This window comes from Hylobates moloch, unplaced genomic scaffold (assembly GCF_009828535.3).
Source record: "Hylobates moloch isolate HMO894 unplaced genomic scaffold, HMol_V3 SCAFFOLD_15, whole genome shotgun sequence".
In the NCBI taxonomy this organism is placed as follows: Eukaryota; Metazoa; Chordata; class Mammalia; order Primates; family Hylobatidae; genus Hylobates; species Hylobates moloch.
In genome coordinates, this window is record NW_026652290.1 from 4,478,042 (window position 1) to 4,501,844 (window position 23,803).

Consider the following 23,803-nt stretch of genomic DNA (forward strand, 5'->3'; position numbering starts at 1 on the left):
AGGGGAGCCATCTGTAAAAACCTGATTTCCAAATATGTTCCCATGGGCAGGTCCTGGGAGTCACCATTGGAACCTGTCTTTTTGGAGGACATAATTCAACCCTCAACGGACGGACGGCGGCTTATTCAAAATCAGATCTCAGAGCCCCTCCCTAGGTGTAATGAATTGCAACCTCCAGGGTTGGGACTGGAATTTCTAAGCTTCCTGTTGTCACAGAGACCAGTCTGGAGAGGGGTAGCACAATCTGGAAGGGCTTTGGAGTCACTCAGGGCACTAGCACCGTGTCTGGGCCTGGACATGAGCCCTCCACAGTTTCCCTGCAGTGACCCCGCGCCCAGCCTGGGCTTGGCTTAGCTTCCTGTCCCGAGGGCAGCCTTGTCCTCACTTTTTCAGATTTTGAGTGTGCCTTCTCATTATTTAAGTGCTCTTGCAGAGCAGATGAATTTTATTTATTTATTTACTTACCTACTTACTTATTTTGAGACAGGGTCTTGCTCTGTCACCCAGGCTGGAGTGCAGTGGCGTGATTACAGCTCACTAAAGCCTCAACCTCCTGGGCTCAAACATCCTCCCATGTCAGCCTCCTGAGTAGCTGGTGCATACCACCATGCCCACTTAATTTTTTTTTTTTTTTCGAGACAGGGTCTCACTTTGTCACCCAGGCTGGAGCGCAGTCGCGCACTCTTGGCTCACTGCAGCCTCCACCTTCCAGGTTCAAGAGATCCTCCCACCTCAACCTGCTAAGTAGCTGGGACTACAGGCACATGCCACCATGCCCGGCTAATTTTTGTATTTTTAGTAGAGATGGGGTTTTGCCATGTTGCCCAGGCTGGTCTCAAACTTCTGAGCTCAAGTGATTCAGCAGCCTCGGCCTCCCAAAGTGTTAGGATTATAGGCATGAGCCACTGCACCCAGCCAATTTTTTTTTTTTTCTTAGAGACAGGATCTTGCTTTTTTGCCCAGGCTGGTCTCAAACTCCTGGGCTCAAGGGATCCCTGCCTTGGCCTCCGAAAGCTCTGGGATTATAGGTGTAAGCCACCACGCCCAGACAAGCAGAAGAATTTTAAAGTAAATGATAGGCCAGGCAGGTGGCTCAGGCCTATAATCCCAGCACTTTGGAAGGCTGAGGTGGGTGGATCACTTGAGGTCAGGAATTGTAGATCAGCCTGGCCAACATGATGAAACCCCATCTCTACTAAAAATACAAAAATTAGCCAAGCATGGTGGCGTGCATCTGTAATACCAGCTACTCAGGAGGGTGAGGCAGGAGAATCACTTGAAACAGGGAAGCAGAAGCCGGGCGCGGTGGCTCACGCCTATAATCCTAGCACTTTGGGAGGCCGAGGCAGGTGGATCACCTGAGGTCAGGAGTTGGAGACCAGCCTGACCAACATGGAGAAACCCCATCTCTACTAAAAATACAAAAAAAAATTAGCCGGGCGTGGAGGCGCATGCCTGTAATCCCAGTTACTCGGGAGGCTGAGGCAGGAGAATTGCTTGAACCCAGGAGACAGAGGTTGTGGTGAGCCGAGATCATGCCATTGCACTCCAGCCTGGACAACAAGAGCAAAACTCCGTCTCAAAAAAAAAAAGAAACAGGGAGGCAGAGGTTGCAGTGAATTGAGATCGCGCCACTGCACTCAGGCCTAGGAGACAAAGCAAGACCCTGTCTCAAAGAAAAAAAATAAATTAAAAAAAAAAGATAGACCATCCTTTATTGGCAGGCTGATCCATAAACTAAATAATCAAAAGGAAAAAACCAAAGTCTTGTGAGGATATAAAGTGAATGCGCGGCCCGGGGCGGTGGCTCACCCTGTATTCCCAGCACTCTGGGAGGCCGAGGGGGGCCGATCTCCTGAGCTCAGGCGTTCAAGACCAGCCTGGCTAACATGGAGAAACCCCGGCTCTACTAAAAATACAAAAAATTAGCCAGGCGTGGTGGTGCATACCCGTAATCCCAGCTACTCGGGAGGCTGAGGCAGGAGAATCTCTTGAACCCAGGAGGCGGAGGTTGCAGTGAACCGAGATCGCACCACTGCACTCTAGCCTGGGTGACAGAGCGAGACTCCGTCTCAAAAAAAGAAAAAAAAAAGTGAATGTCCCTGCTACAGTGTACTCTAAAAATGGTTCCTGTCTGTGAACTTATGCAAATCAAGCTTCTATTAATGAAGACTGAAATGGAAATGAAGAGAGAGCAGTTTTTCTTTCCACTTTTGTAAGTCAAGATCATTTCCCGGCCGGGCGCGGTGGCTCACGCCTGTAATCCCAGCACTTTGGGAGGCCGAGGCGGGCGGATCACGAGGTCAGGAGATCGAGACCATCCTGGCTAACACGGTGAAACCCCGTCTCTACTAAAAATACAAAAAATTAGCCGGTGTGGTGGCAGGCGCTTGTAGTCCCAGCTATTCAGAAGGCTGAGGCAGGAGAATGGCGTGAACCCGGGAGGTGGAGCTTGCAGTGAGCTGAGATCGCGCCACTGCACTCCAGCCTGGGTGACAGAGCGAGATTCTGTCTCAAAAAAAAAAAAAAAAAGATCATTTCCCTTCACAAAGGGAGCGAAAAGAAAGGGTGATCACGTGTCAGGCCTGGACTCCCACTTCCCCACATGAGGCAGGCTTCTGGACCCTGCGATAGTTTTTGGACCATGAAGAGAAGGCCTCTTGGCCCTGAGGGTCAAATTGACTAAATGAATCAGCAGAGGCATCTGCAAGAGGATGCCCCAGAGGGTGCCTTCACTTCCAGATACACCTTCACTTTCTTCAAATCGAAGATTTTCCCATGAAAGCCTGTTTGGGGGGAAAAAAAAAAAGTATTTCTTTTTTTTTTTTTTTTTAAGACACAGTCTCACTCTGTCACCCAGGCTGGAGTGCAGCAGCGCAATCTCGGCTCACCGCAGCCTCCACCTCTCAGGTTCAAGTGATTCTCATGCCTCAGCCTCTGAAATATCTGGAACTACAGGCTCGAGCCACCATACTGGGCTAATTTGTGTATTTTTAATAGAGACAGGGTTTCACCATGTTGCCCAGGGTGGCTTTGAACTCCTGGCCTCAAACGATTCACCCTCCTCAGCCTCCCAAAGTGCTGGAATTACAGGCGTGAGCCACTGTGCCAGGCCTAAAAAAAAAAAAAAAAAGTATTCTTCTCCATCTAAAAAGGAGAGTCTGGCTGGGTGCAGTGGCTCATGCCTGTAATCCCAGCACTTTGGGAGGCTGAGATGGGCGGATCACCTGAGGTCAGGAGTTCGGGACCAGTCTGGCCAATGTGGTAAAACTCCATCTCTACCAAAAATACAAAATTAGGCGTAGTGGCATGTGTCTGTAGTCCCAGCTACTCGGACAGCTGAGGCAGGAGATCGCTTGAACCCGGGAGGCGGAGGTTGCAGTGAGCCAAGATTACACCACTGCACTGAGGCCTGGGCGACAGGGTAAGACTTCATCTCAAAAAAGTAAATGAATAGGCCGGGCACAGTGGCTCATACCTGTAATCCCAGCACTTTGGGGGGCCGAGGCAGGTGAATCACCTAAGGTCGGGCGTTTGAGACCAGCCTAACCAACATGGAGAAACCCCGTCTCTACTAAAAATACAAAATTAGCCAGGCGTGGTGACGCATGCCTGTAATCCCAGCTACTTGGGAGGCTGAGGCAGAAGAATTGCTTGAACCTGGGAGGCAGAGGTTGCAGTGAGCCAAGATCACGACATTGCACTCCAGTCTGGGTAACAGAGTGAGACTCCATCTCAAAAATAAATAAATAAATAAATAAAGGAGAGTTCTTATGAAATTTTCAAAGGGGCACGGATGAGAAAATAATTGTTGGTGTCTGTGCAGCCCTGGGCAGGGGAAGACATCCTGATTCTGGAAGGCTGCTGCCTAGACCAGAGTTGTCAACCTCAGCACTCCTGACACTTGAGGCCAGACCATTCTTCGCGGTGGGGGCCGACTGTGCACCGTAGGATGCTTTGCGACATCCTTGGCCTCTACCTACTAAATGTCAGCAGCAACCCCTATTTTTTTTTTGTTTGTTTGTTTTTTTTTTTGTGGAGACGGGGTCTGGCTGTGTTGCCCAAGCTAGTGCACCTCCCAATACTGACAACCGAAAATGTCCCCAGACCCAAAGGTCCCCTGGAGGCAAAATTGCTCCTGGTTGAGAGTTACTGGTCTAGAATGAAATATGCTTAGTGGTCACACACTCTAGTTTGTTCCAGTTCTCTGCTCAATCAGCAGTTTCCTCGTTGCAGGGTGGTTTCCAGAGCAGACATGATCAGCCGAGCAAAGGCGATTCATGACGTCGATAATATTCAGATTTCATAGACCCTTCTTTCTACCCCTCCCCCACGCACTGCCCCAACCACACAGTATTCTTTTTTTCTTTTTAATTTTTCTTTTGATTAAATAGAGGTGGGGTCTCACTGTGTTGCCCAGGCTGGTCTGGAACCCCTGGGCTTAAGCAATCCTCCTGCCTTGGCCTTCCCAAAGTGCTGGTATTACGGGCCTGAGCTACTGTGCCCACCTGATACACACTATTCTTTTTCTTTCTTTTCTTTCTTTTTTTTTGAGACGGAGTCTTGCTCTGTCACCCATGCTAGAGTACAGTGGCAGGATATTGGCTCACTGTAACCTCTGTCTCCTGGGTTCAAGTGATTCTCTGGCCTCAGTCTTCTGAGTAGCTGGAATTACAGGCATGTACCACCACGCCCAGATAATTTTTGTATTTTTAGTAGAGACGGGGTTTCTCTATGTTGGCCAGGCTGGTCTCGAACTCCTGACCTCAGGTGATCCACCCGCCTCGGCCTCACAGTGCTGGGAATACAGATGTGAGCCACCATGCCCGGACTACGCACTATTCTTGAAATGCAAACAGATCCCTGCCATTGGTATAATACAACCCTCTCCCTCAAACCCCTATTCCAGAAACTTTTTTGTTTAAACCCAATTGCTGTCTTAAAGAATCAGTAATGGCCAGGCACAGTGGCTCACGCCTGTAATCCCAGCACTTTGGGAGGCCCAGGCAGGCGGATCACCTGAGGTCAAGAGATCGAGACCAGCCTGGCCAACATGGCGAAACCCAGTCTCTACTAAAAATACAAAAATTAGCTGGGCGTGGTTGCGGGTGCCTATTGTCCCAGCTACTTGGGAGGCTGAGGCAGGAGAATCACTTGAACCCAGGAGGTGGAGGTTGTAGTGAGCCGAGATCGCACCACTGCACTCCAGGCCTGGGCAACAGAGCAAAACTCCATCTCTAAAAAAAAAAAAAAAAAAAAAAGAATCAGCAAGGATAGCATCAGGCCCACTAGGAAGATCTCAGAGATGTTTTCAGCAATGAAATTGACTCCAGGATTTGCTTCCAAAACAGAGAAGTCACTCACAAGCAGAAAGCAGATACCTGGCGTAGGTGGGTGAAGGCCTGCTGGAATGGGCTGACCGGCTGGTTTTGATCTGGGTCTAGGGAGAAGAGCATTTTAGGTGCTATGAGCAGGCTGGTCTCCTACAGGAGCCTCAATTCTTCAAAACTCCTTTTATTTAATTAATTAATTAATTAATTATTTAAGAAATAGGGTCTCACTCTTTCACCCAGGCTGGAGTGCAGTGGCACGATCATAGCTCACTGTAGCTTCAGTCTCCCAAGCTCAAGTAAGTGATCCTCTCCCCTCAACCTCTGGAGTAGCTGGGACCACAGGCGAGCACCACCACACCTGACTAATTTTGTTTATTTATCTATTTTTAGAGTGGTTCTCACTGTGTTGTTGAAGCTGATCTCAAACTCCGAGGCTCAAGCAGTCCACCCGCCTCAGCTTCCCAAAGTGCTGGGATCCAGACATGGTGGCCACCGTGCCTGGACGCATTTTGTTTTTATAGAAAAATATTCTGGAAAGAAACAGCCTAAACCCAGGAGGTAGCCCTTTTTCTAGTATTTTCTTTTTTTTACAGGTGAAATTCACATAACAAAAAGTCAACCATTTAAAAGTGATAATTCGCCGGGCACGCTGGCTCACGCTTGTAATGCCAGCACTTTGGGAGGCCGAGGCGGCCGGATGACTTGAGGCCAGGAGTTCAAGACCAGCCTAACCAACATAGTGAAACCCTGTCTCTACTAAAAATACAAAACTTAGGCCAGGCACGGTGGCTCACACCCGTAATCCCAGCACTTTGGGAGGCCGAGGCAGACCCATCATGAGGTCAGGAGTTCAAGAGCAGCCTGGCCCACATGGTGAAAACCCATCTCAGGTGCCTGCGTACTAAGACCTGTGTTCAGCAGCGGCGGCGGCGGCAGCGGTGGGCTCAGAGGCAGTAGTTGGGCTTGCAGCCAGCGGACAGGGTCGAGTCAGTGCGTTCGTTTGAGTTGGAATCAAAGCCTCTTAAAATGGCAGATGATTTGGACTTCAAGACAGGAGATGCAGGGGCCTCAGCCACCTTCCCAATGCAGTGCTCAGCATTATGTAAGAATGGCTTTGTGGGCCAGGCGCGGTGGCTCATGCCCATAATGCCAGCACTTTGGGAGTCTGAGGCAGGCGGATCACAAGGTCAGGAGATCAAAACCATCCTGGCTAAAATGGTGAAACCCTGTCTCTACTAAAAATACAAAAATTAGCTGGGCGTGGTGGCGGGCGCCTGTAGTCCCAGCTACTCTGGAGGCTGAGGCAGGAGAATGGCGTGAACCCGGGAGGCAGAGCTTGCGGAGTGTCACTGCACTCCAGCCTGGGCGACAGAGCGAGACCCTGTCTCAAAAAAAAAAAAAAAAAATGGCTTTGTGTTACTCAAAGGCCGGCCACGTAAGATCATCGAGATGTCTACTTCGATGACTGGCAAGCACGGCCATGCCAAGGTCCACCTGGTTGGTACTGACATCTTTACTGGGAAGAAATATGAAGATATCTGCCCATCAACTCACAAAATGGATGTCCCCAACATCAAAAGGAATGACTTCCAGCTGATTGGCATCCATGATGGGCACCTAACACTGCTCCAGGACAGCCGGGAGGTGCGAGAGGACCTTCGTCTGCATGAGGGAGACCTTGGCAAGGAGATTGAGCAGAAGTACGGCTGTGGAGAAGAGATCCTGATCGTGGTGCTGTCTGCCATGACTGAGGAGGCAGCTGTTGCAATCGAGGCTCCCAGGGTGGCGTTGGTGACAGCAGTGATCCTCCCAAGAGGCCCCCTCCCCCAGCCTGGCTTGGCTCTGGCCTGGTCCTAGGCTGCTGGACTCCTCCTACATAATTGTTTTTTTTTTTTTTGAGACGGAGTCTCGCCCTGTCGCCCAGGCTGGAGTGCAGTGGCGCGATCTCGGCCTCCTCCTGCACAATTTATTTGATGTTTTATTTTGGTTTTCCGCATCCCCTCAATCTGTCGGATAGCCCCTGCCCTTCACCCAGCTCCCTTGGCCAGGAGCAAGCGAAGCCGTGGCCCTGGGGAAGCTGCCCTCCTCTTCCCCCTCACGCTACAGCCCTGCTCGGGGAGAAGAGGGTGGGTGCTGCTTGTGGTTTAGTTTTTGTTTTTTAATTCAACCTGGAATCAGAAAGCGGTGGATTCTGGCAAATGGTCCTTATGCCCTCCCCACTCATCCCTGGTCTGGTCCCCTGTTGCCCATAGCCCTTTACCCTGAGCACCACCCCAACAGACTGGAGACCAGCCCCCTCCCCTGCCTGTGTCTCTCCCCAAACCTGGGAGGGCCCTGCCCCTGTGGGCTTTACCTTTCCCTGCGGGCTCTCTCCCCGACACATTTGTTAAAATCAAACCTGGGCCGGGCGCGGTGGCTCACGCTTGTAATCCCAGCAATTTGGGAGGCCGAGGCGGGCGGATCGCGAGGTCAGGAGATCGAGACCATGGTGAAACCCCGTCTCTACTAAAAATACAAAAAAATTAGCCAGGCGTGGTGGCAGGCGCCTGTAGTCCCAGCTACTCGGAGAGGCTGAGGCAGGAGAATGGCGTGAACCTGGGAGGCGGAGCTTGCAGTGAGCCGAGATCGCGCCACTGCACTCCAGCCTGGGGGACAGAGCAAGACTCCGTCTCAAAAAAAAAAAAAAGAAAAAACCCCATCTCTACTGAAAATACAAAAATTAGCTGGGCATGGTGGTGCATGCCTGGAGTCCCCACTACATGGTAGGCTGAGACATGAGAATCGCTTGAACCCAGGAGGTGGAGGTTGCAGTGAGCTGAGATCGTGCTACTGCACTCCAGTCTGGACGACAGAGCAAGACTCTGTTTTTAAATAAAGAAATAAAAGTGGGCCGGGCACAGTGGCTTACACCTGTAATCCCAGCACTTTGGGAGGCTGAGGCGGGCGGATCACCTGAGGTCTCGAGTTCAAGACCAGTCTGGCCAACATGATGAAACCCCATGTCTACTAAAAATACAAAAATTAGCCGGGCGTGGTGGCGGGTGCCTCTAATCCCAGCTACTCTGGAGGCTGAGGCACGAGAATCTCTTGAACACGGGAGGCGACAGTGCAAGACTCTGTCTCAAAAAAAAAAAGAGAATTCAGCAGCATTTAGTGCATTCAGAATGTTGCACAACCACCACCGCTATCTAGTTCCGAGAGATTTTCATCACCCCAAAAGGAAACCCCGTATCTATTAGGCAGTTACTCCCCATTTCCCCCTCCCCTGGGCCCCAGTAACCACCAATCTGCTTTCTATCTCTGTGAGTTTTCCTATTCTGAACTTTGCACACACATGGACTCATGCAACGGTTGCCCTTCACATCTGCCTTTTTGTTTAGTGGAATGTTGTTACGGCTCATCCCTGCTGCAGCCTGCATCTGTGTTCATTTCTTTCTAAGGCTGAGTAATATTCCTTATATGGATCAACCACATTCTATTTACCCATTCGTCCGTTGATAGATATTTGGGCTGTTTCCACCTTTTGGCTGTGGTGAATCACGCTGCCACGAACGTGTGTGTACAGGTATCTGTTTGAGTCCCTGTTTTCTATTATTTGGTATATGTCTAGGCATGGAATTGTTGAGTCATATGGTAAGTCTGTTTAACTTTTTGAGGAATCACTAAATCAGTATTTTCTTTCTTTATTTTTTCTTTATTCTGAGGTCTACTGGTTTCATTTATTTATTTGTAATTTTTAGGTTCAGGGGTACATGTGCAGGTTTGTTATAGAAGTAAATTGCAGCGGGGCGCGGTGGCTGACGCCTGTAATCCCAGCACTTTGGGAGGCCGAGGCAGGTGGATCACGAGGTCAGGAGTTCGAGACCAGCCTGACCAACATGGTGAAACCCTGTCTCTACTAAAAATACAAAAATTAGCCAGGCGTGGTGGCATGCGCCTGCAGTCCCAGCTACTCGGGAGGCTGAGGCAGGAGAATCACTTGGACACAGGAGGCGGAGGTTGTGGTGAGCAGAGATCGTGCCACTGCACTCCAGCCTAGGTGACAGAGCAAGACTCCATCTAAAAAAAAAAAAAAAAAAGAGAGAGATAACATGCTAAACCCAGCATCCTTTTTTTTTTTTTTTTTTTTTTCCTGAGTCTCCCTCTGTCGCCCAGGCTGGAGTGCAGTGGCGTGATCTCGGCTCACTGCCACCTCTGCCTTCCTGGTTCAAGAGATTCTCCTGCCTTAGCTTCCCGAGTAGCAGGGATTACAGGCGTGCATCACTATGCCCGGCTAATTTTTGTATTTGTAGTAGAGACAGACTTTCACCATGTCGGCTACACTGGTTTTGAACTCCTGACCTCAAGTGATCCGTCCGCCTGGACCTCCCAAATGCTGGGATTACAGGTGTTTGCCACCGAGCCTGGCCAAACCAGTACCTTCTTAAGGTGCTTGATCATGTCGTTTTCTTTCTTGGACCTTTTCATCTCCCAGAAATCACCCCTGTGGTCTCCATTGCCTACAAAGTCCTGGAAGTTTTCCCCAAAGGCCGCCGGGTACTCATAACCTGCCATGCACCCCAGGCACCACCGCCCATCAGCTATTCCCTCTGTGGAACCAAGAACATCAAGGTGGCCAAGAAGTTGGTGAAGACCCACGAGCCGGCCTCCTTCAACCTCAACATCACACTCAAGTCCAGTCCAGACCTGCTCACCTACTTCTGCCGGGCGGCCTCCACCTCAGGTGCCCATGTGGACAGTGCCAGGCTGCAGATGTACTGGGAGCTGTGGTCCAGTGAGTGCGGTGTGGGGCACAGGGCTGAGGAGGCAGGTGGGGTGCAGATCAATGGGGAGCTCTGGGAGTGGGAATTGTAAACCTTGCTGGGGTTAGAGACAGCCAGGGCTTGAGGGTGTGGACAAGGACAGGCTGCCACCTCCAAGACCATTCTCGGTCCCTCAGGGCCTTTTCTCAGGGCTTGCCATCCCTGGCTGGGGCCCTGAGGGCACAGTCTCCTGGCAGGGGCCTGAGGGCACAGAGGGAAAGAGCCCCATGGATGGCAGAAATGACTGGGCCCCAGTTGTCAGCTCGGACCTCAAGGTGCTAAACTAGGCACGTTTGGCTGGGCGCAAATCCCTGCACTGTGGGAGGCCGAGGCAGGCTGATCGCTGGAGCCTAGGAGTTCGAGACTAGCCTGGGCAACATGGCGAAACCCCATTTCTACTAAAAATACAAAGATTAGCCAGGTGTGGTGGGGTGCACCTGTAGTCCCAGCTACTCAGGAGGCTGAGGCAGGAGAATCGCTTGAACCCGGGAGGCAGAGGTTGCAGTGAGTCAAGATTGGGCCACTGTACTCCAGCCTGGGTAACAGAGCGGTCCCAAAAAAAAAAAAAACCGAAAAAAAAAGGTAGGCACGTTTTGTGCATTACTTCACTTGATCTTCACAGCAGTGTCAGGGGTGGGGTCTGAGCCTCTGGGTCTGTAGCTATGGAAGCTAAAGCTCTGGGGAGTTAAGAAAGTTGCCCCAGGGGCTGGGTGTGGTGGCTCATGCCTGTAATCCCAGCACTTTGGGAGGCCCAGGCGGGTGGATCACTTGAGGTCAGGAGTTCCAAACCAGTCTGGCCAACGTAGTGAAACTCCATGTCTACTAAAAATACAAAAATTAGCTGGGTGTGGTGGTGGGCACCTATAATCCCAGCTGCTGGGGAGACTGAGGCAATAGAGTCACTTGAAACCAGGAGATGAAGGTTGCAGTGAGCCGAGTTCATGCCACTGCACGCCAGCCTAGGCGACAGAGACTCTGTCTCAAAAAAAAAAAAAGAAAGTCGCCACATGGCTGGCAAGTGGCCAAGGCTGCTTTCAAACCCCACTCTGTCCAGCTCTAAACCCTGCCTTCTTCCTGTTTCCATCCTGATAGTAACTCAGGTAAACTTCTTGGTGGGAGCTATGGGGTATGGGAACCAGGAATTATTGCCCAACTTAGGGTGGGACAAGGAAACTCCCCATTCATCCTTTGGCCCACACCCTAAGAACACCAGGAAAAGACAGCCTAGGGGAGATGAGCCCAGGGTCTGCAGCCCAACAGGTCCAAGGTTCAAATCCCCACACTTACTGGCTGGGGTCTTGAGCACGTCATCGGACCGCTGAGCTTCAACTGCTTTTTCTGCAAAAGGAAAATAATAACGGAGGCCTGTGAGCTGGCTCACACCTGTATTCCCAGCATTTTGGGAGGCCAAGGTGGGAGAATCCTTTGAAGCCAAGAGTTTGAGACCAGCCTGGACCACAGAGTGACACTCTATGTCTACAAAAAAATTATTTTCTTTTTTTTTTTTTTTTTTTTTTTTTGAGACGGAGTCTCGCTCTGTCGCCCAGGCTGGAGTGCAGTGGCGCGCTCTCGGCTCACTGCAAGCTCCGCCTCCCGGGTTCACGCCATTCTCCTGCCTCAGCCTCTCCGAGTAGCTGGGACTACAGGCGCCCGCCACTACGCCCGGCTAATTTTTTTTTTGTATTTTTAGTAGAGACGGGGTTTCACCATGGTCTCGATCTCCTGACCTCGTGATCCGCCCGCCTCGGCCTCCCAAAGTGCTGGGATTACAAGCGTGAGCCACCGCGCCCGGCCAAAAAAATTATTTTCTTTTTTTGAGATGGAGTCTTGCTCTGTCGCCCAGGCTGAACTGCAGTGACACGATCTCGGCTCACTGCAACCTCCGCCTCCCAGATTCAAGCGATTCTCCTGCCTCAGCCTCCCGAGTAGCTGGGACTGCAGGCCCTTGCCCCCTTACCCGACAAATTTTTGTATTTTTAGTAGACACGGGGTTTCACCATGTTGGCCAGGCTGGTCTCAAACTCCTGACCTCAAGTGATCCACCCACCTAGGCCTCCTAAAGTGCTGGGATTACAGGCATGAGCCACTGCACCCAGCCATTAGCAATTTTTTAAAAAATTAATCAGGTGTGGTGGTGCATGCCTGTTGTCCCAGCTACTTGGGTGGCTGAGGTGGGAGGATCATTTGAGCCCAGGAGTTGGAGCCTGCAGTGAGCCGTGATCACACCATTGCACTCTAGCCTGGGCGACAGAGACTTTGTCTCTAAAATAGTAATAGGTCCTACTCCAGGGGACCTATTAAATGAAAGCCTTTTAGTAGGTGGCAAGTGTGGTGGTTATTACTAATCAGTAAGAATGTCTAGAGCATTAGGCTCAAGGCCTGAGGGATTCTAGAATCTCCTACATGACAGTTCTTATCCTGAAGTAGCTTGTCTTTCAGTAAAAAAGACAAGACTGAATGATAGAGTTGCCAGATAAATTTTACATAGGACATACGTATAGTAAGAAATTATTCATTGTTTATCTGAAATTAAAATTTAACTGTATTTTTATTGGCTAAGTCTGGCAATCTGAAATATACTACACAAGAATAAAACCAGGCTGGGCATGGTGGCTCATGCCTATAATCCCAGCACTTTGGGAGGCTGAGGCAGAAGATTGCTTGAGCCCAGGAGTTTGAGACCAGCCTGGCCAACATGGTGAAACCCCATCTCTACAAAAAATACAAAAATTAGCTGGATGTGGTGGTGCACACCTGTGGTCCTAGCTACTCGGGAGGCTGAGATGGGAGAATTGCTTGAGCCGGGGAGGTGGAGGTTGCAGTGGGCCTAGATCGCGCCACTGCACTCCAGCCTGGGCGACAGAGCAAGACCCTGTTTCAAAGTAAAGTAAAAATAAGAGAAAAACCAAATGTGAAATTGTGTGGTACACACGGCAGGTAGGGCAGCAGCCCAGACACAAGGTGGAGGGCAAACTCTAGAAGGCGGCCTGGAGGAAGCGGCAGCCACAGCTAAGCTCATTAGGCATTTTGTAATGAGGAGAACTTACTGAGGAGGAGGGGTTTAAAACCGCTCAGCCATGCCTGTGCTACCTTCCCCCACCCTGCCAGAGCCAGTGTCTGAGCTGCGGGCCAACTTCACTCTGCGGGACAGAGGGTCAGGCCCCAGGGTGGAGATGTCCTGCCAGGCGTTCTCGGGCAGCCCACCCATCACCTACAGCCTGGTCGGGAAGGACGGGCAGGTTCACCTGCAGCAGAGACCACGCCACGGGCAGCCTGCCAACTTCTCCTTCCTGCCGAGCCAGACATCGGACTGGTTCCAGTGCCAGGCTGCAAACAACGTCAATGTCCAGCACAGCGCCCTCACACTGGTGCCCCCAGGTGAGAGGGCCCTTGGATTTCCAGAGGGGCAGCTGGTGCTTCTGTGCTGGGAGGGTGCTAGTGTCCAAGACACAGGTCGATGGGAAGTGGGACAGCTCTACCCGGCCACTGCTGAGAGCAGAGAGGGCACAGGAGGCAACCATGCCCACCCTGGCCCCTGCCTAAAGGAAGCCCAACCCAGCTGCCTCCGCCCCCCTCCCAGGAGAGTTACCCAAGGCACCCACTATCGTGCTGGCTGGCAGCCTCGCCTCCATTGCGGCCGTCACCTCCGGGATGCTGGGCTGGACCACGTGGGCCAGGTAGGAAATGGGTGCTGCATGCAGGGAGGAGGGAGAGCTGCTGATGGCCTGAGAGGTCCAACCGGGCCCTGGCTGCGGAGCTCAGGTGGTGGGGCTTGCAGTGTAGGGGTGTGGCCGTGGCAAAGAAGGGCTGTCACCGCCTACGCACGACTCGAAGGTGTTTATGAGGACCTACTGTGTGCCATGTGCCTACTGAGGCTTACACATTCAAGGTGTTATCGGACCCTGGCCAATGCTCCCAATTGCCCTATAACTGAGTCTGCTGGCCTCTGGGAGGGCACTCTCCTAAGTTCTTTATGGGGTCTGAGCAGGGATGCAGGGATGATGCCTCCAGGAGACCAAGGTGGACCAGGAGCTCCTGCCTTCTGTAAGAACCACATTGGGCAGTCTTTCCGAGGTGGTGGCAAGAGCCTGGGGCCCAGCCTCCCAGGGTCCCCTCTCCAAGGCCATGGCTTTACTGACATGTAAGGTGACCAGGGCCTTTGTAGGTCTGAGCGCAGGCACCACAGGTCTGTGTGCTCTGCCTGTCTGGCTTTGGTGGTGGCCAGCCCTGCCTCTATGATCTCACCTCTCTTTGTTTGGGAGACACTGCCATGTCCTGGTTCTCATCCTCTGCCTGTGGCCCAGGCCCTTACGTGGCTCTGCCGGAAGTCCATCCTTGGCACTCTCCCATCTCACTTCTACCAAGTCTGTTCTTTCCAGAGGCCAGACTCGTGGGTGAGCCATGTCACCTCGCCAAGCCTCAGTTTTTCCTTCTGTAAAATGGGGTACAGCCTTCATTTAGTGGGGTAAGCCTCATGTCTCTCCTGCTGGGGCACTGATGTGCTTGGCACCATAAAACTCCCAGAGGCAGGCCGGGTACAGTGGCTCACACCTGTAATCCCAGCACTTTGGGAGGCTGAGGCAGGCAGATCACCTGAGGTCAGGAGTTCAAGACCAGCCTGGCCAACATGGAGAAACCCCATTTCTACTAAAAATACAAAATTAGCCGGGCGTGGTGGTGTGGGCCTGTAGTCCCAGCTACTTGGGAGGCTGAGGCAGGAGAATCACTTGAACCCGGGAGGTGGAGGTTGCAGTGAGCCGAGATCGCGCCATTGCACTCCAGCCTGGACAAAAACAGCAAAACTCCGTCTCAAAACAAACAAAAAAACAAACAAACAAACACTCTCAGACGCCTCGGGAGGGGATGGCTGGGAGGTGAGCCTGCCTGACTTGAGTCTCCACTGCTTTGTCATCAAGGTCGTGACCAGAAGATGGAGGACTGGCAGGGTTCCCTGGAGAGCCCCATCCTTGCCTTGCCGCCCTACAGGAGCACCCACCGTCTGAGTGAAGAGGAGTTTGGGGGGTTCAGGATAGGGAATGGGGAGGTCAGAGGACACAAAGCAACAGCCATGTAGAATGAACCGTCCAGAGAGCCAAGCACGACAGAGGACTGCAGGCCATCAGCGTGCACTGTTCGTACTTGGAGTTCATGCAAAATGAGTGTGTTTTAGCTGCCCTTGCCACAAAAACAAAAACAAAAACAAAAATGGGTGGCCGGGCGCAGTGGCTCACGCTTGTAATCCCAGCACTTTGGGAGGCCGAGGCGGGCGGATCACGAGGTCAGGAGATCGAGACCATGGTGAAACCCCGTCTCTACTAAAAATACAAAAAATTAGCCGGGCGTGGTGGCGGGCGCCTGTAGTCCCAGCTACTCGGAGAGGCTGAGGCAGGAGAATGGCGTGAACCCGGGAGGCGGAGGTTGCAGTGAGCCGAGATCGTGCCACTGCACTCCAGCCTAGGGGACAGAGCGAGACTCCGTCTCAAAAAAAAAAAAAAAAAAAAATGGGTAACTATGAGAGATGGTGGATATGTTAACTTGCTTCACTATAGGAACCTTTGTGCTATCTGTATGAATCCCATCATATCAGGTTGTCTACCTTAAATATACACAAAAATGTTTATTTAAAAAAAAAGAAAAAAGCCTGCCAGCTGGGATTCTTGGAGCCCTGGTGGCCTTCAGCAAACGCAGACAGTGTTGGTGTGAGGACTTCAGGAGGGTCACAGAAAGAAGGGGGTCTGTGTGGCCCTGTCCTCGCCTCTCAGGTGCTGTCACATCTCTCTGGGTGTAGGGAGAGGGAGGGGAGCACACTGGGAAAAGGCCCAGCCCCTCCCCCCACACCTGCTCCCCTCTTCCTTGGAGGGGCACCCCACCTCCTGGTGGCCCAGTCCTCTGGTTCAACTCTCACGTGGTCCAGCTCACCTGGGTGGACTCTGAGCCCCACCTGCACACCTGCTCTTGTTAATCCGCACCTGCAACTAGCAAAGAGGGGTCTGGAATTCTTCCGGGCTCAGTCAGCCTGTAATCCCACACCTCTGTCTGTACAACCTCCGCTCCCCACTCCAACACACACAGAGCCTGCCCCAGCCTTCCCTGCACTGGACCCTCAGTACCGGTTTTTCTTGGGATGGAGGTAGAGAGGGACGGAGGCGAGAGGGGGCTGAACTGGAAATGTATTAAACTTTGCCCTCGGCCTGTCGCCCTGAAAAATTCATTTCTGTTTGCATGCCATCATTTTTTTTTATATGTGGTCTTTTTTTTTTTTTTTTTTTTTTTTGAGATGGAGTCTCACTCTGTCCCCCAGGCTGGAGTGCAATGGTGCAATCTCGGCTCACTGCAACCTCCGTCTCCCGGGCTCAAGTGATTCTCCTGCCTCAGCCTGCCAAGTAGCTGGGACTACAGGCACGTGCCACCATGCCCAGCTAATTTTTGTATATTTAGTGGAGACGAGGTTTCACCATGTTGTCCAGGGTGGTCTCGATCTCCTGACCTCATGATAAGCCCGCTTCGGCCTCCCATAGTGCTGGGATTACAGGCGTGAGCCACCGCGCCCGGCCGATAAGTGGTCTTACTCTGTCGCCCAGGCTGGGGTGCAAAGGCACAATCTTGGTTCACTGCAAACTGTGCCTCCTGGGCTCAGGCGATTCTCCCACCTCAGCCTCTGGAGTAGCTGGGACTACTAGTAGCTGCCACCACACCTCACTAACTTTTGTTTTTGTTTTTTTGGGGTTTTTTGTTTGTTTGAGATGAACTCTTGCTCTGTTGCCCAGGCTTGGGTGTAGCGGCTCAATCTCAGCTCACTGCCACCTCCGCCTCCTGGTTTCAAGCAATTCTCCTGTCTCAGCCTCCCGAGTAGCTGGGATTGCAGGCGCTCACCACAACGCCCAGCTAATTTTTTTGTTGTTGTATTTTTAGTAGAGACGGGGTTTTGCCATGTTGGCCAGGCTGGTCTCAAACTCCTGACCTCAGGTGATCCACCTGCCTCAGCCTCCCAAAGTGCTGGGATTACAGATGTGAGCCAGCGCGCCCGGCCTGTTTTTGGTTTTTGGGACAAAGTCTCGCTCTGTCGCGCAGGCTGGAGTACAGTGGTGTGATCTCTGCTCACTGCAACCTCCGCCTCCAAGGTCCAAGTGATTCTCCTGCCTCAGCCTCCCAAGTAGCTGGGATTACAGACATGCGCCACCACGCCCAGCTAATTTTTTTGTACTTTTAGTAGAGACCTCAGGAGATCCGCCCGCCTCGGCCTCCGAAAGTGCTGGGATTACAGGCATGAGCCACTGCGCCTGGCCTTGCACACCATCTTTTTTTTTTTTTTTTTTTTTTTGACACAGAGTTTTGCTCTTGTTGCCCAGGCTGGAGTGCAATGGCACAATCTCGGCTCACCGCAACCTCCACCTCCCAGGTTCAAGCGATTCTCCTGCCTCAGCCTCTCAAGTAGCTGGGATTACAGGCATGCACCACCACTCCCGGCTAATTTTTGTATTTTTAGCAGAGACGGGGTTTCTCCATGTTCGTCAGGCTGGTCTCGAACTCCTGACCTCAGGTGATCCAACCGCCTCGGCCTCCGAAAGTGCTGGGATTACAGGTGTGAGCCACCGCTCCTGGCCTTGCACACCATCTTAAGTGTGAGGCCACACTACCCTTCACAGCCTTGGGGCTCTGCCCAGACCAGGAGGAATGGGGAGGGGGTCTTTGACCCTACCCCAGGCTTAGCCCCAGAGAGGAGGAAACAGTGACAGGCCAGGCAGGGAGGGGGCTCCAGGGTGTGGCCTGGGTTTTTCAGTGGGATGGGGGAGGGGTTGCTTATGAGCCTGGGCGGGTTCTTGGTAGGTGGTGGGCTTCCTAGAGGAGGCGGTGGGAGGGCAGGGGCAAAGAGGGTGAGCGGTCCTCCGTTTGTCCGTCTTCCTGGGGGATTCTCTGACCCTTTCTGGTCCGTGCTGCGGCCGGCGTGGCCCGGGGACTAGCCCCTCAACCCCGAGGTGGGGTGGACACCGGTGCTCCGCGGCCAGAGCCCCTCCCCGCCGCTAGAAGCGCAGTCCCGCGGCCCGCCCGCCGCTCGCGAGGGCCGCACTTTGCCCTCGGTCCCTAGCGGCGCCTGGCCACGCCCCCGGCGGGTGGAGCGGGGCGGGGCGCCGGGCAGGTTCCTCAGCGTTCCGTGGCGGCGGCGGCGGCGGCGGCGACAGCGACATGGAGAGCGGGGCCTACGGCGCGGCCAAGGCGGGCGGCTCCTTCGACCTGCGGCGCTTCCTGACGCAGCCGCAGGTGGTGGCGCGCGCTGTGTGCTTGGTGAGCCCGGGGAGGGCGGGCCGGGGGCACCCTGGGGACCCCCCCAGTCGCCAGGCCCGGCGGGGCCCCTAGCGCACGAGCGCGACAGGTGGCGGCGGCCGCGTCCGGGGCCTGGCAGCGAGCGGGGCCGGCGTCCAGCGTCCCGGGGCCCGCCTTCCCGCCCTCCACAGTCTGTCCTGCTGTCCCCTCCCGGTCCTGGGTCCCGCCACCCACCCCACCCCCAGCTTCGCGCCCCGACGCGGGGTGTCCCGAGGCTCCGCAGGGAGCGGGCCCCTGCCTCGCTGGCAGTGGGAGGAGTTTGGGGGCAGCTCCCGGACAGGTGGCCCGCACGCCGCGACTCCCAGATTGGGGAGTTCACCGGGACGGGGCTTTCCGAAGCCACGTGGGGTAAGGGAGGGGGTGGGGGGCGACCCAACGCCCGGAAACAGGGTATCCTTCCCACTCGGGGCAGGCCACGGGTCCGCCTTCCCACCTGAAGTTCAGGGACCCCAAGATGTACCCCCTCCCTGTAAGCTGGGCAATACCTCCAAAACCAGGTTTTGTGTGTGTGGCAGGGGGCGCTGTTCTTGGACAGCCAGCACTGAAAGCTGGAGGGGGTGTCATGAGGGGGCAGGGAGAGGTGGGCCTGCTGTGCCCAGACCATGCCTGGGCCTGGAGCTTCTGAGGTCCCCCAGGGCGCCCACACCAGCTCCCAGCCAGGCTGTGGGGTCTGACCGCCTCTGTCCTGGGCTGTGTCCAAGAATCAGGTGCCCAGTGGGTTGGGATGGCAGTGCCAGGAGTCCTGGATGGGCACCCTGCTCCCATCATCCCGGAGATCTGGCTTCATCTCCAGCTGGGGGCGGGGCCTGTGACTGCCAGCTCCAGAGCCCTACAGAGAGCTCCCTGGGACGACAGGGCAGGACTGGCAGGGGAGAGTCCTGGGGCCATCGCAGAGGGAGCCTGATGCTCACAGACCTGTCCCACACCTGCTGAGGTGGAGCAGGCATGGGTGGTGGCCTTCAAGTTTAGGGAGGTGGCATGGGGCTCTTCCCAAGGGGCTGGAGCCCCCCTACATCCACCCTGGGTCCTCCAGGGATCTGAGTTCAGATCTGTATCCACAGGCCTGAGTTAGTTCCCTTGTAGTGCCCTGTGCATGCAGGGCCCTCTGTGGGGTGGGAGACAGACTGGGAGGGACCAGGATGCCACAGAGGCTGGAAGTCCTTGTGTGGAGAAAGCTGGCCAGGCTGAACCAGGGAGGGTTAGAGGGAGTTCCAGGAGGTGAAGACACAGGGGCGCCGGCATGGCCTTCCCAAGAGGGCCTGTCCACGGTATTCAGGCAGAGGCTGGGCGCTGTAGAAGTGACTTGGACGGAAGGTGACGGGGGCTGGGTAGTCTTTGTGACTTGGCCTGTCTTGTTTAAACCTCTTTCAAGGTGAGGTTGGGCTGGGGATGGAAGGACTGCCCTTCATCCATCAGGTACCTAAGCAGAATGATTCCTGCAGGCAGGCTGCTGGGGCAGGAGCAGCCCCTGCCTAGGAGGTCCCTGCCCATTCCCCACCCCTCCCCGGTCCAGGATTCCCAGGGCCAGGCCCCCTGGTGCCTACAGATTCTGATCCTGGGGTGCACCAGGAAGCACTTTGCTCATCAGCTCACCTCCACAAGTTTGGAGGGGCTAAGATGTCAGCCTCCAAAAGGGGACAGCAGGCTGGGTGAGGTGGCCCATGCCTGTAATCCCAGCACTTTGGGAGGCCGAGAGGGCGGATCACCTGAGGTCAGGAGTTCCAGACCAGCCTGGCCAACATGGTGAAACCCTATCTCTACTAAAAATACAAAAATTAGCGGGTGTGGTGGAGGGCACCCGTAATCCCAGCTACTAGAGAGGCTGAGGCAGAATTGCTCGAACCCAGGAGGCAGAGAATGCAGTGAGCTGAGATCGCACTATTGCACTCCAGCCTGGGCAACAAGAGCAAGACTCCATCTCAAACAACAACAAAAACCCAAAAGGGGACAGCAGTGGTGGGAGAGGCCAGCATCTGTACACCCCATCAGGGTCCCCGCTGTGTGTGCCCCTCAGGTGGCCACCAGCCCTACCAGGTCCTCCCCTCCCGGCAGGTCTTCGCCTTGATCGTGTTCTCCTGCATCTATGGCGAGGGCTACAGCAACACCCACAAGTCTAAGCAGATGTACTGCGTGTTCAACCACAACGAGGATGCCTGCCGCTATGGCAGTGCCATCGGAGTGCTGGCCTTCCTGGCCTCCGCCTTCTTCTTGGTAGTCGACGCGTATTTCCCCCAGATCAGCAATGCCACTGACCGCAAGTACCTGGTCATTGGTGACCTGCTCTTCTCAGGTATCTGCCTGTGGCACCTCCATTTGATCTTGGGGGAGGCATTAACTCAGGGTTCCACAGCTGGGGGGGTCTCGGCCTCTCTGGGAGGGGCAGGGAGCAGCTCACTCCTCCAGGGCATTTTTAGGAAATGGTTTTCAGCTAGTGTTTCTCCTTGCTTGAATGGCACCAGCCCTGCCTGGGGTAGCTAGAAGCTGAGTGGATCCCCAGCACACCCGAGCAGACGGGCTTTGCCTCCGCCTCTTTTGTCCCCTAGGCTGTCTGCTGGGACCCACCATGCCAAGGCCCGAGTGTGGGGGATTTGGAGGTGGATCCCAGCCCGGCTTCCAAGTCCTCCCCTCCATATTGTGGAGGCTCCCCTGGGAGGTCCCTGCCCTACCTGCCCGCGTCCCCTCCCAGAGTCCTGGAAAGCCCCTCCCTTTCCATGGAACTGACGCTCCACCCGTCCTCCCCCAGCTCTCTGGACCTTCCTGTGGTTTGTTGGTTTCTGCTTCCTCACCAACCAGTGGGCGGTCACCGACCCGAAGGACGTGCTGGTGGGAGCCGACTCTGCGAGGGCAGCCATCACCTTCAGCTTCTTTTCCATCTTCTCCTGGGTAGGACGGCCAGGGGCTGGTTCTTGGGTAAAGGGTGGTGGAGGGTGGGGTCCCCCACCCACCTGTACCCCTCTGTGCTCCCCCTGCAGGGTGTGCTGGCCTCCCTGGCCTACCAGCGCTACAAGGCTGGTGTGGACGACTTCATCCAGAACTACGTCGACCCCACTCCGGACCCCAATACCGCCTACGCCTCCTACCCGGGTGCATCTGTGGACAACTACCAACAGCCACCCTTCACCCAGAATGCGGAGACCACCGAGGGCTACCAGCCGCCCCCTGTGTACTGAGTGGCGGTTAGGGTGGGAAGGGGGACAGAGAGGGCCCTCCCCTCTGCCCTGGACTTTCCCATGAGCCTCCTGGAACTGCCAGCCCCCCTCTTTCACCTGTTCCATCCTGTGTAGCTGACACACAGCTAAGGAGCCTCACAGCCTGGTGGGGGCTGGCAGAGCCACACCCCAAGTGCCTGTGCCCAGAAGGCTTCAGTCAGCCGCTCACTCCTCCAGGGCACTTTTAGGAAAGGGTTTTTAGCTAGTGTTTTTTCCTTGCTTTTAATGACCCCAGCCCCGCCTGGAGTGGCTAGAAGCCAGCAGGCACCCATGTGCTACAGAGAAGTGCCTCAGCTTCCCCCCGGCCCGGGTCAGGCCGCGGGAGCCGCTATTATCTGCGTTCTCTGCCAAAGACTCGTGGGGGCCATCACACCTGCCCTGTGCAGCGGAGCCGGACCAGGCTCTTGTGTCCTCACTCAGGTTTGCTTCCCCTGTGCCCACTGCTGTATGATCTGGGGGCCACCACCCTGTGCCCGTGGCCTCTGGGCTGCCTCCCATGGTGTGAGGGCAGGGCTGGTGCTCATGGCACTTCCTCCTTGCTCCCACCCCTGGCAGCAGGGAAGGGCTTTGCCTGACAACACCCAGCTTTATGTAAATATTCTGCAGTTGTTACTTAGGAAGCCTGGGGAGGGCAGGGGTGCCCCATGGCTCCCAGACTCTGTCTGTGCCGAGTGTATTATAAAGTCGTGGGGGAGATGCCCGGCCCTGGGATGCTGTTTGGAGACGGAATAAATGTTTTCTCATTCAGTCTCCAGTCACTGGTTGAGCCACAGCCTAGGCGTTGGAGGAAGACTCCACTCTGGGTACACCCTTAGGGGCTGGCTTTATGGAACTTGTATTTTGAACAAGGCAGTGGCAGTCTGCCCCCTCCAGCCTGCCTGGCTGGCCCCCTTCCCTCTATCTGGGGTCGCATTCCGCACAAGCCTTTCATCAACATCTTAAAATAGTAACTGTGCTCAGCTTGTAAACAAGATGATTTTTCTGGCCTGCAGTGCCAGGGTCCTGCTGCTCCCTTCCTAGAGTTGGGGTGGGGGTACCTGGGAGTTGTCAGTGAATGCCCCTTCCCCTGTAACCTTTCCCTCTTGGCCCTTTCTTAGCACTGAATAGGGGTACCATAGGTAAGACCAGGTTTCTACTTTCCTCCAGGGTCGGCACCTCTGGAGCCTTCTTGGGACACGGCCTTGGCCGTCCAGCCCGCCCCTTGGAGATTAGGCCCATCTCTGGAAGAGGTCAGGGCCCTAAAGCAACTTCTGCCTTCTTCTTTTGACCAATGACAGAGGGAGCTGTCATCGGCAAGTCCCGATTGTTTAAAACTCCCCAGTACAAACTAACAGGGCACTGCTCCCAGCCTCACCCGATGGCTTTGGCTTGGGACACATCACTAGCAAAGGGGAGAGGGAGGCTGGGGAGGCCCTGGGAGCGGTGACCCTGCCTGTGCAGGGCACACCCAGGCACAGCACCGAGTCCACAGCTTACCCCCGTGATGCTTGCCCCCAAGTGAGCTGCCAGCAGCCCATCTCTGAGGCACAGCTGAGAGACATCTTGACTCCTGAATTACCAAGAGTTTGTTTCACAAACAAAACCTGACCTCACAGGCCCAGCGGGCAGGACAGTGCCTCGTCCTTCCAACTGGGCCCTGGGCTCCTCTGTACACCCATTTTTGTCCTGACACTGGCCCAGACAGGAAGGCAGATGATGTTCCGCTTAGGACACGCCCCATGAACATTTCTCAGTTAAAGGGTTGTGGTTAAGAGATCAGTATTACTACAGAAATATCTGGGGGCCAGGTGCAGTGCCTCACACCTGTAATCCCAGCACTTTGGGAGGCCGAGGCAGGTGGATCACTTGAGGCCAGGAGTTCAAGACCAGCCTGGCCAACATGGTGAAACCTCGTCTCTACTAAAAATACAAAAATTAGCCAGGTGTGGTGGTACATGCCTGTAATACCGGCTACTTGGGAGGCTGACGGGGGAGAATCACTTGAACTGGGGAAGCAGAGGCTGCAGTGAGCAGGGATCGCAACACTGCACTCCAGCCTGGGCGACAGAGACCCTGTCTCAAAACAAAACAAAAAGATCTGGAAGAAAATCCCCACCTAAATGAAGTTGGAGCTGTCCACGAGACCCGGGGAAACCCA

At 54.3% G+C, this 23,803-nt stretch overlaps 3 protein-coding genes across 5 annotated transcripts; all 3 read left to right on the forward strand.

Annotated features, from left to right (window-relative positions):
- The first annotated feature begins 6,320 nt into the window (after window positions 1-6,320).
- Window positions 6,321-7,190, forward strand: LOC131381345 (eukaryotic translation initiation factor 5A-1-like). Its single transcript, XM_058428781.1, has 2 exons — window positions 6,321-6,435; window positions 6,712-7,190. Exons 1-2 carry the CDS (start codon window positions 6,360-6,362, stop codon window positions 7,188-7,190), a joined length of 555 nt encoding a protein of 184 aa, XP_058284764.1. The 5' UTR covers window positions 6,321-6,359.
- Window positions 7,191-8,935: 1,745 nt separating this feature from the next.
- On the forward strand, window positions 8,936-13,816 carry CUNH17orf99 (chromosome unknown C17orf99 homolog). Its single transcript, XM_058429005.1, is given in 4 exon segments — window positions 8,936-8,966; window positions 9,808-10,107; window positions 13,244-13,704; window positions 13,706-13,816. Coding segments are annotated over 4 exon segments (903 nt in total).
- A 4,428-nt stretch (window positions 13,817-18,244) lies between these two features.
- On the forward strand, window positions 18,245-22,413 carry SYNGR2 (synaptogyrin 2). Of its 3 annotated transcripts, XM_032178562.2 has the most exons (4): window positions 18,279-18,418; window positions 20,510-20,747; window positions 21,201-21,340; window positions 21,430-22,413. In XM_032178562.2, the coding sequence occupies exons 1-4, from the start codon at window positions 18,320-18,322 to the stop codon at window positions 21,625-21,627; spliced, it is 675 nt and encodes a 224-aa protein (XP_032034453.1). In that variant the 5' UTR covers window positions 18,279-18,319; the 3' UTR covers window positions 21,628-22,413. The 3 variants fall into 3 exon arrangements, with proteins under 3 accessions (XP_032034452.1, XP_032034455.1, XP_032034453.1); XM_032178561.2 differs by having other exon boundaries at window positions 18,245-18,418; window positions 21,201-22,413; XM_032178564.2 differs by lacking the exon at window positions 21,201-21,340 and having other exon boundaries at window positions 18,274-18,418.
- Window positions 22,414-23,803: the final 1,390 nt, after the last annotated feature.

What these genes read in the sequence shown, in the direction of transcription:
- LOC131381345 (XM_058428781.1), top strand. Translation starts at nt 6,360, where the DNA reads ATGGCAGATGATTTGGACTTCAAGACAGGAGATGCAGGGGCCTCAGCC. An exon ending in AATGCAGTGCTCAGCATTAT is followed by an intron (nt 6,436 to 6,711) that starts GTAAGAATGGCT and finishes CGACAGAGCGAG; the next exon opens with ACCCTGTCTCAAAAAAAAAA.
- SYNGR2 (XM_032178561.2), top strand. Translation starts at nt 18,320, where the DNA reads ATGGAGAGCGGGGCCTACGGCGCGGCCAAGGCGGGCGGCTCCTTCGAC. An exon ending in TGGCGCGCGCTGTGTGCTTG is followed by an intron (nt 18,419 to 20,509) that starts GTGAGCCCGGGG and finishes CCCTCCCGGCAG; the next exon opens with GTCTTCGCCTTGATCGTGTT. An exon ending in TGGTGACCTGCTCTTCTCAG is followed by an intron (nt 20,748 to 21,200) that starts GTATCTGCCTGT and finishes GTCCTCCCCCAG; the next exon opens with CTCTCTGGACCTTCCTGTGG.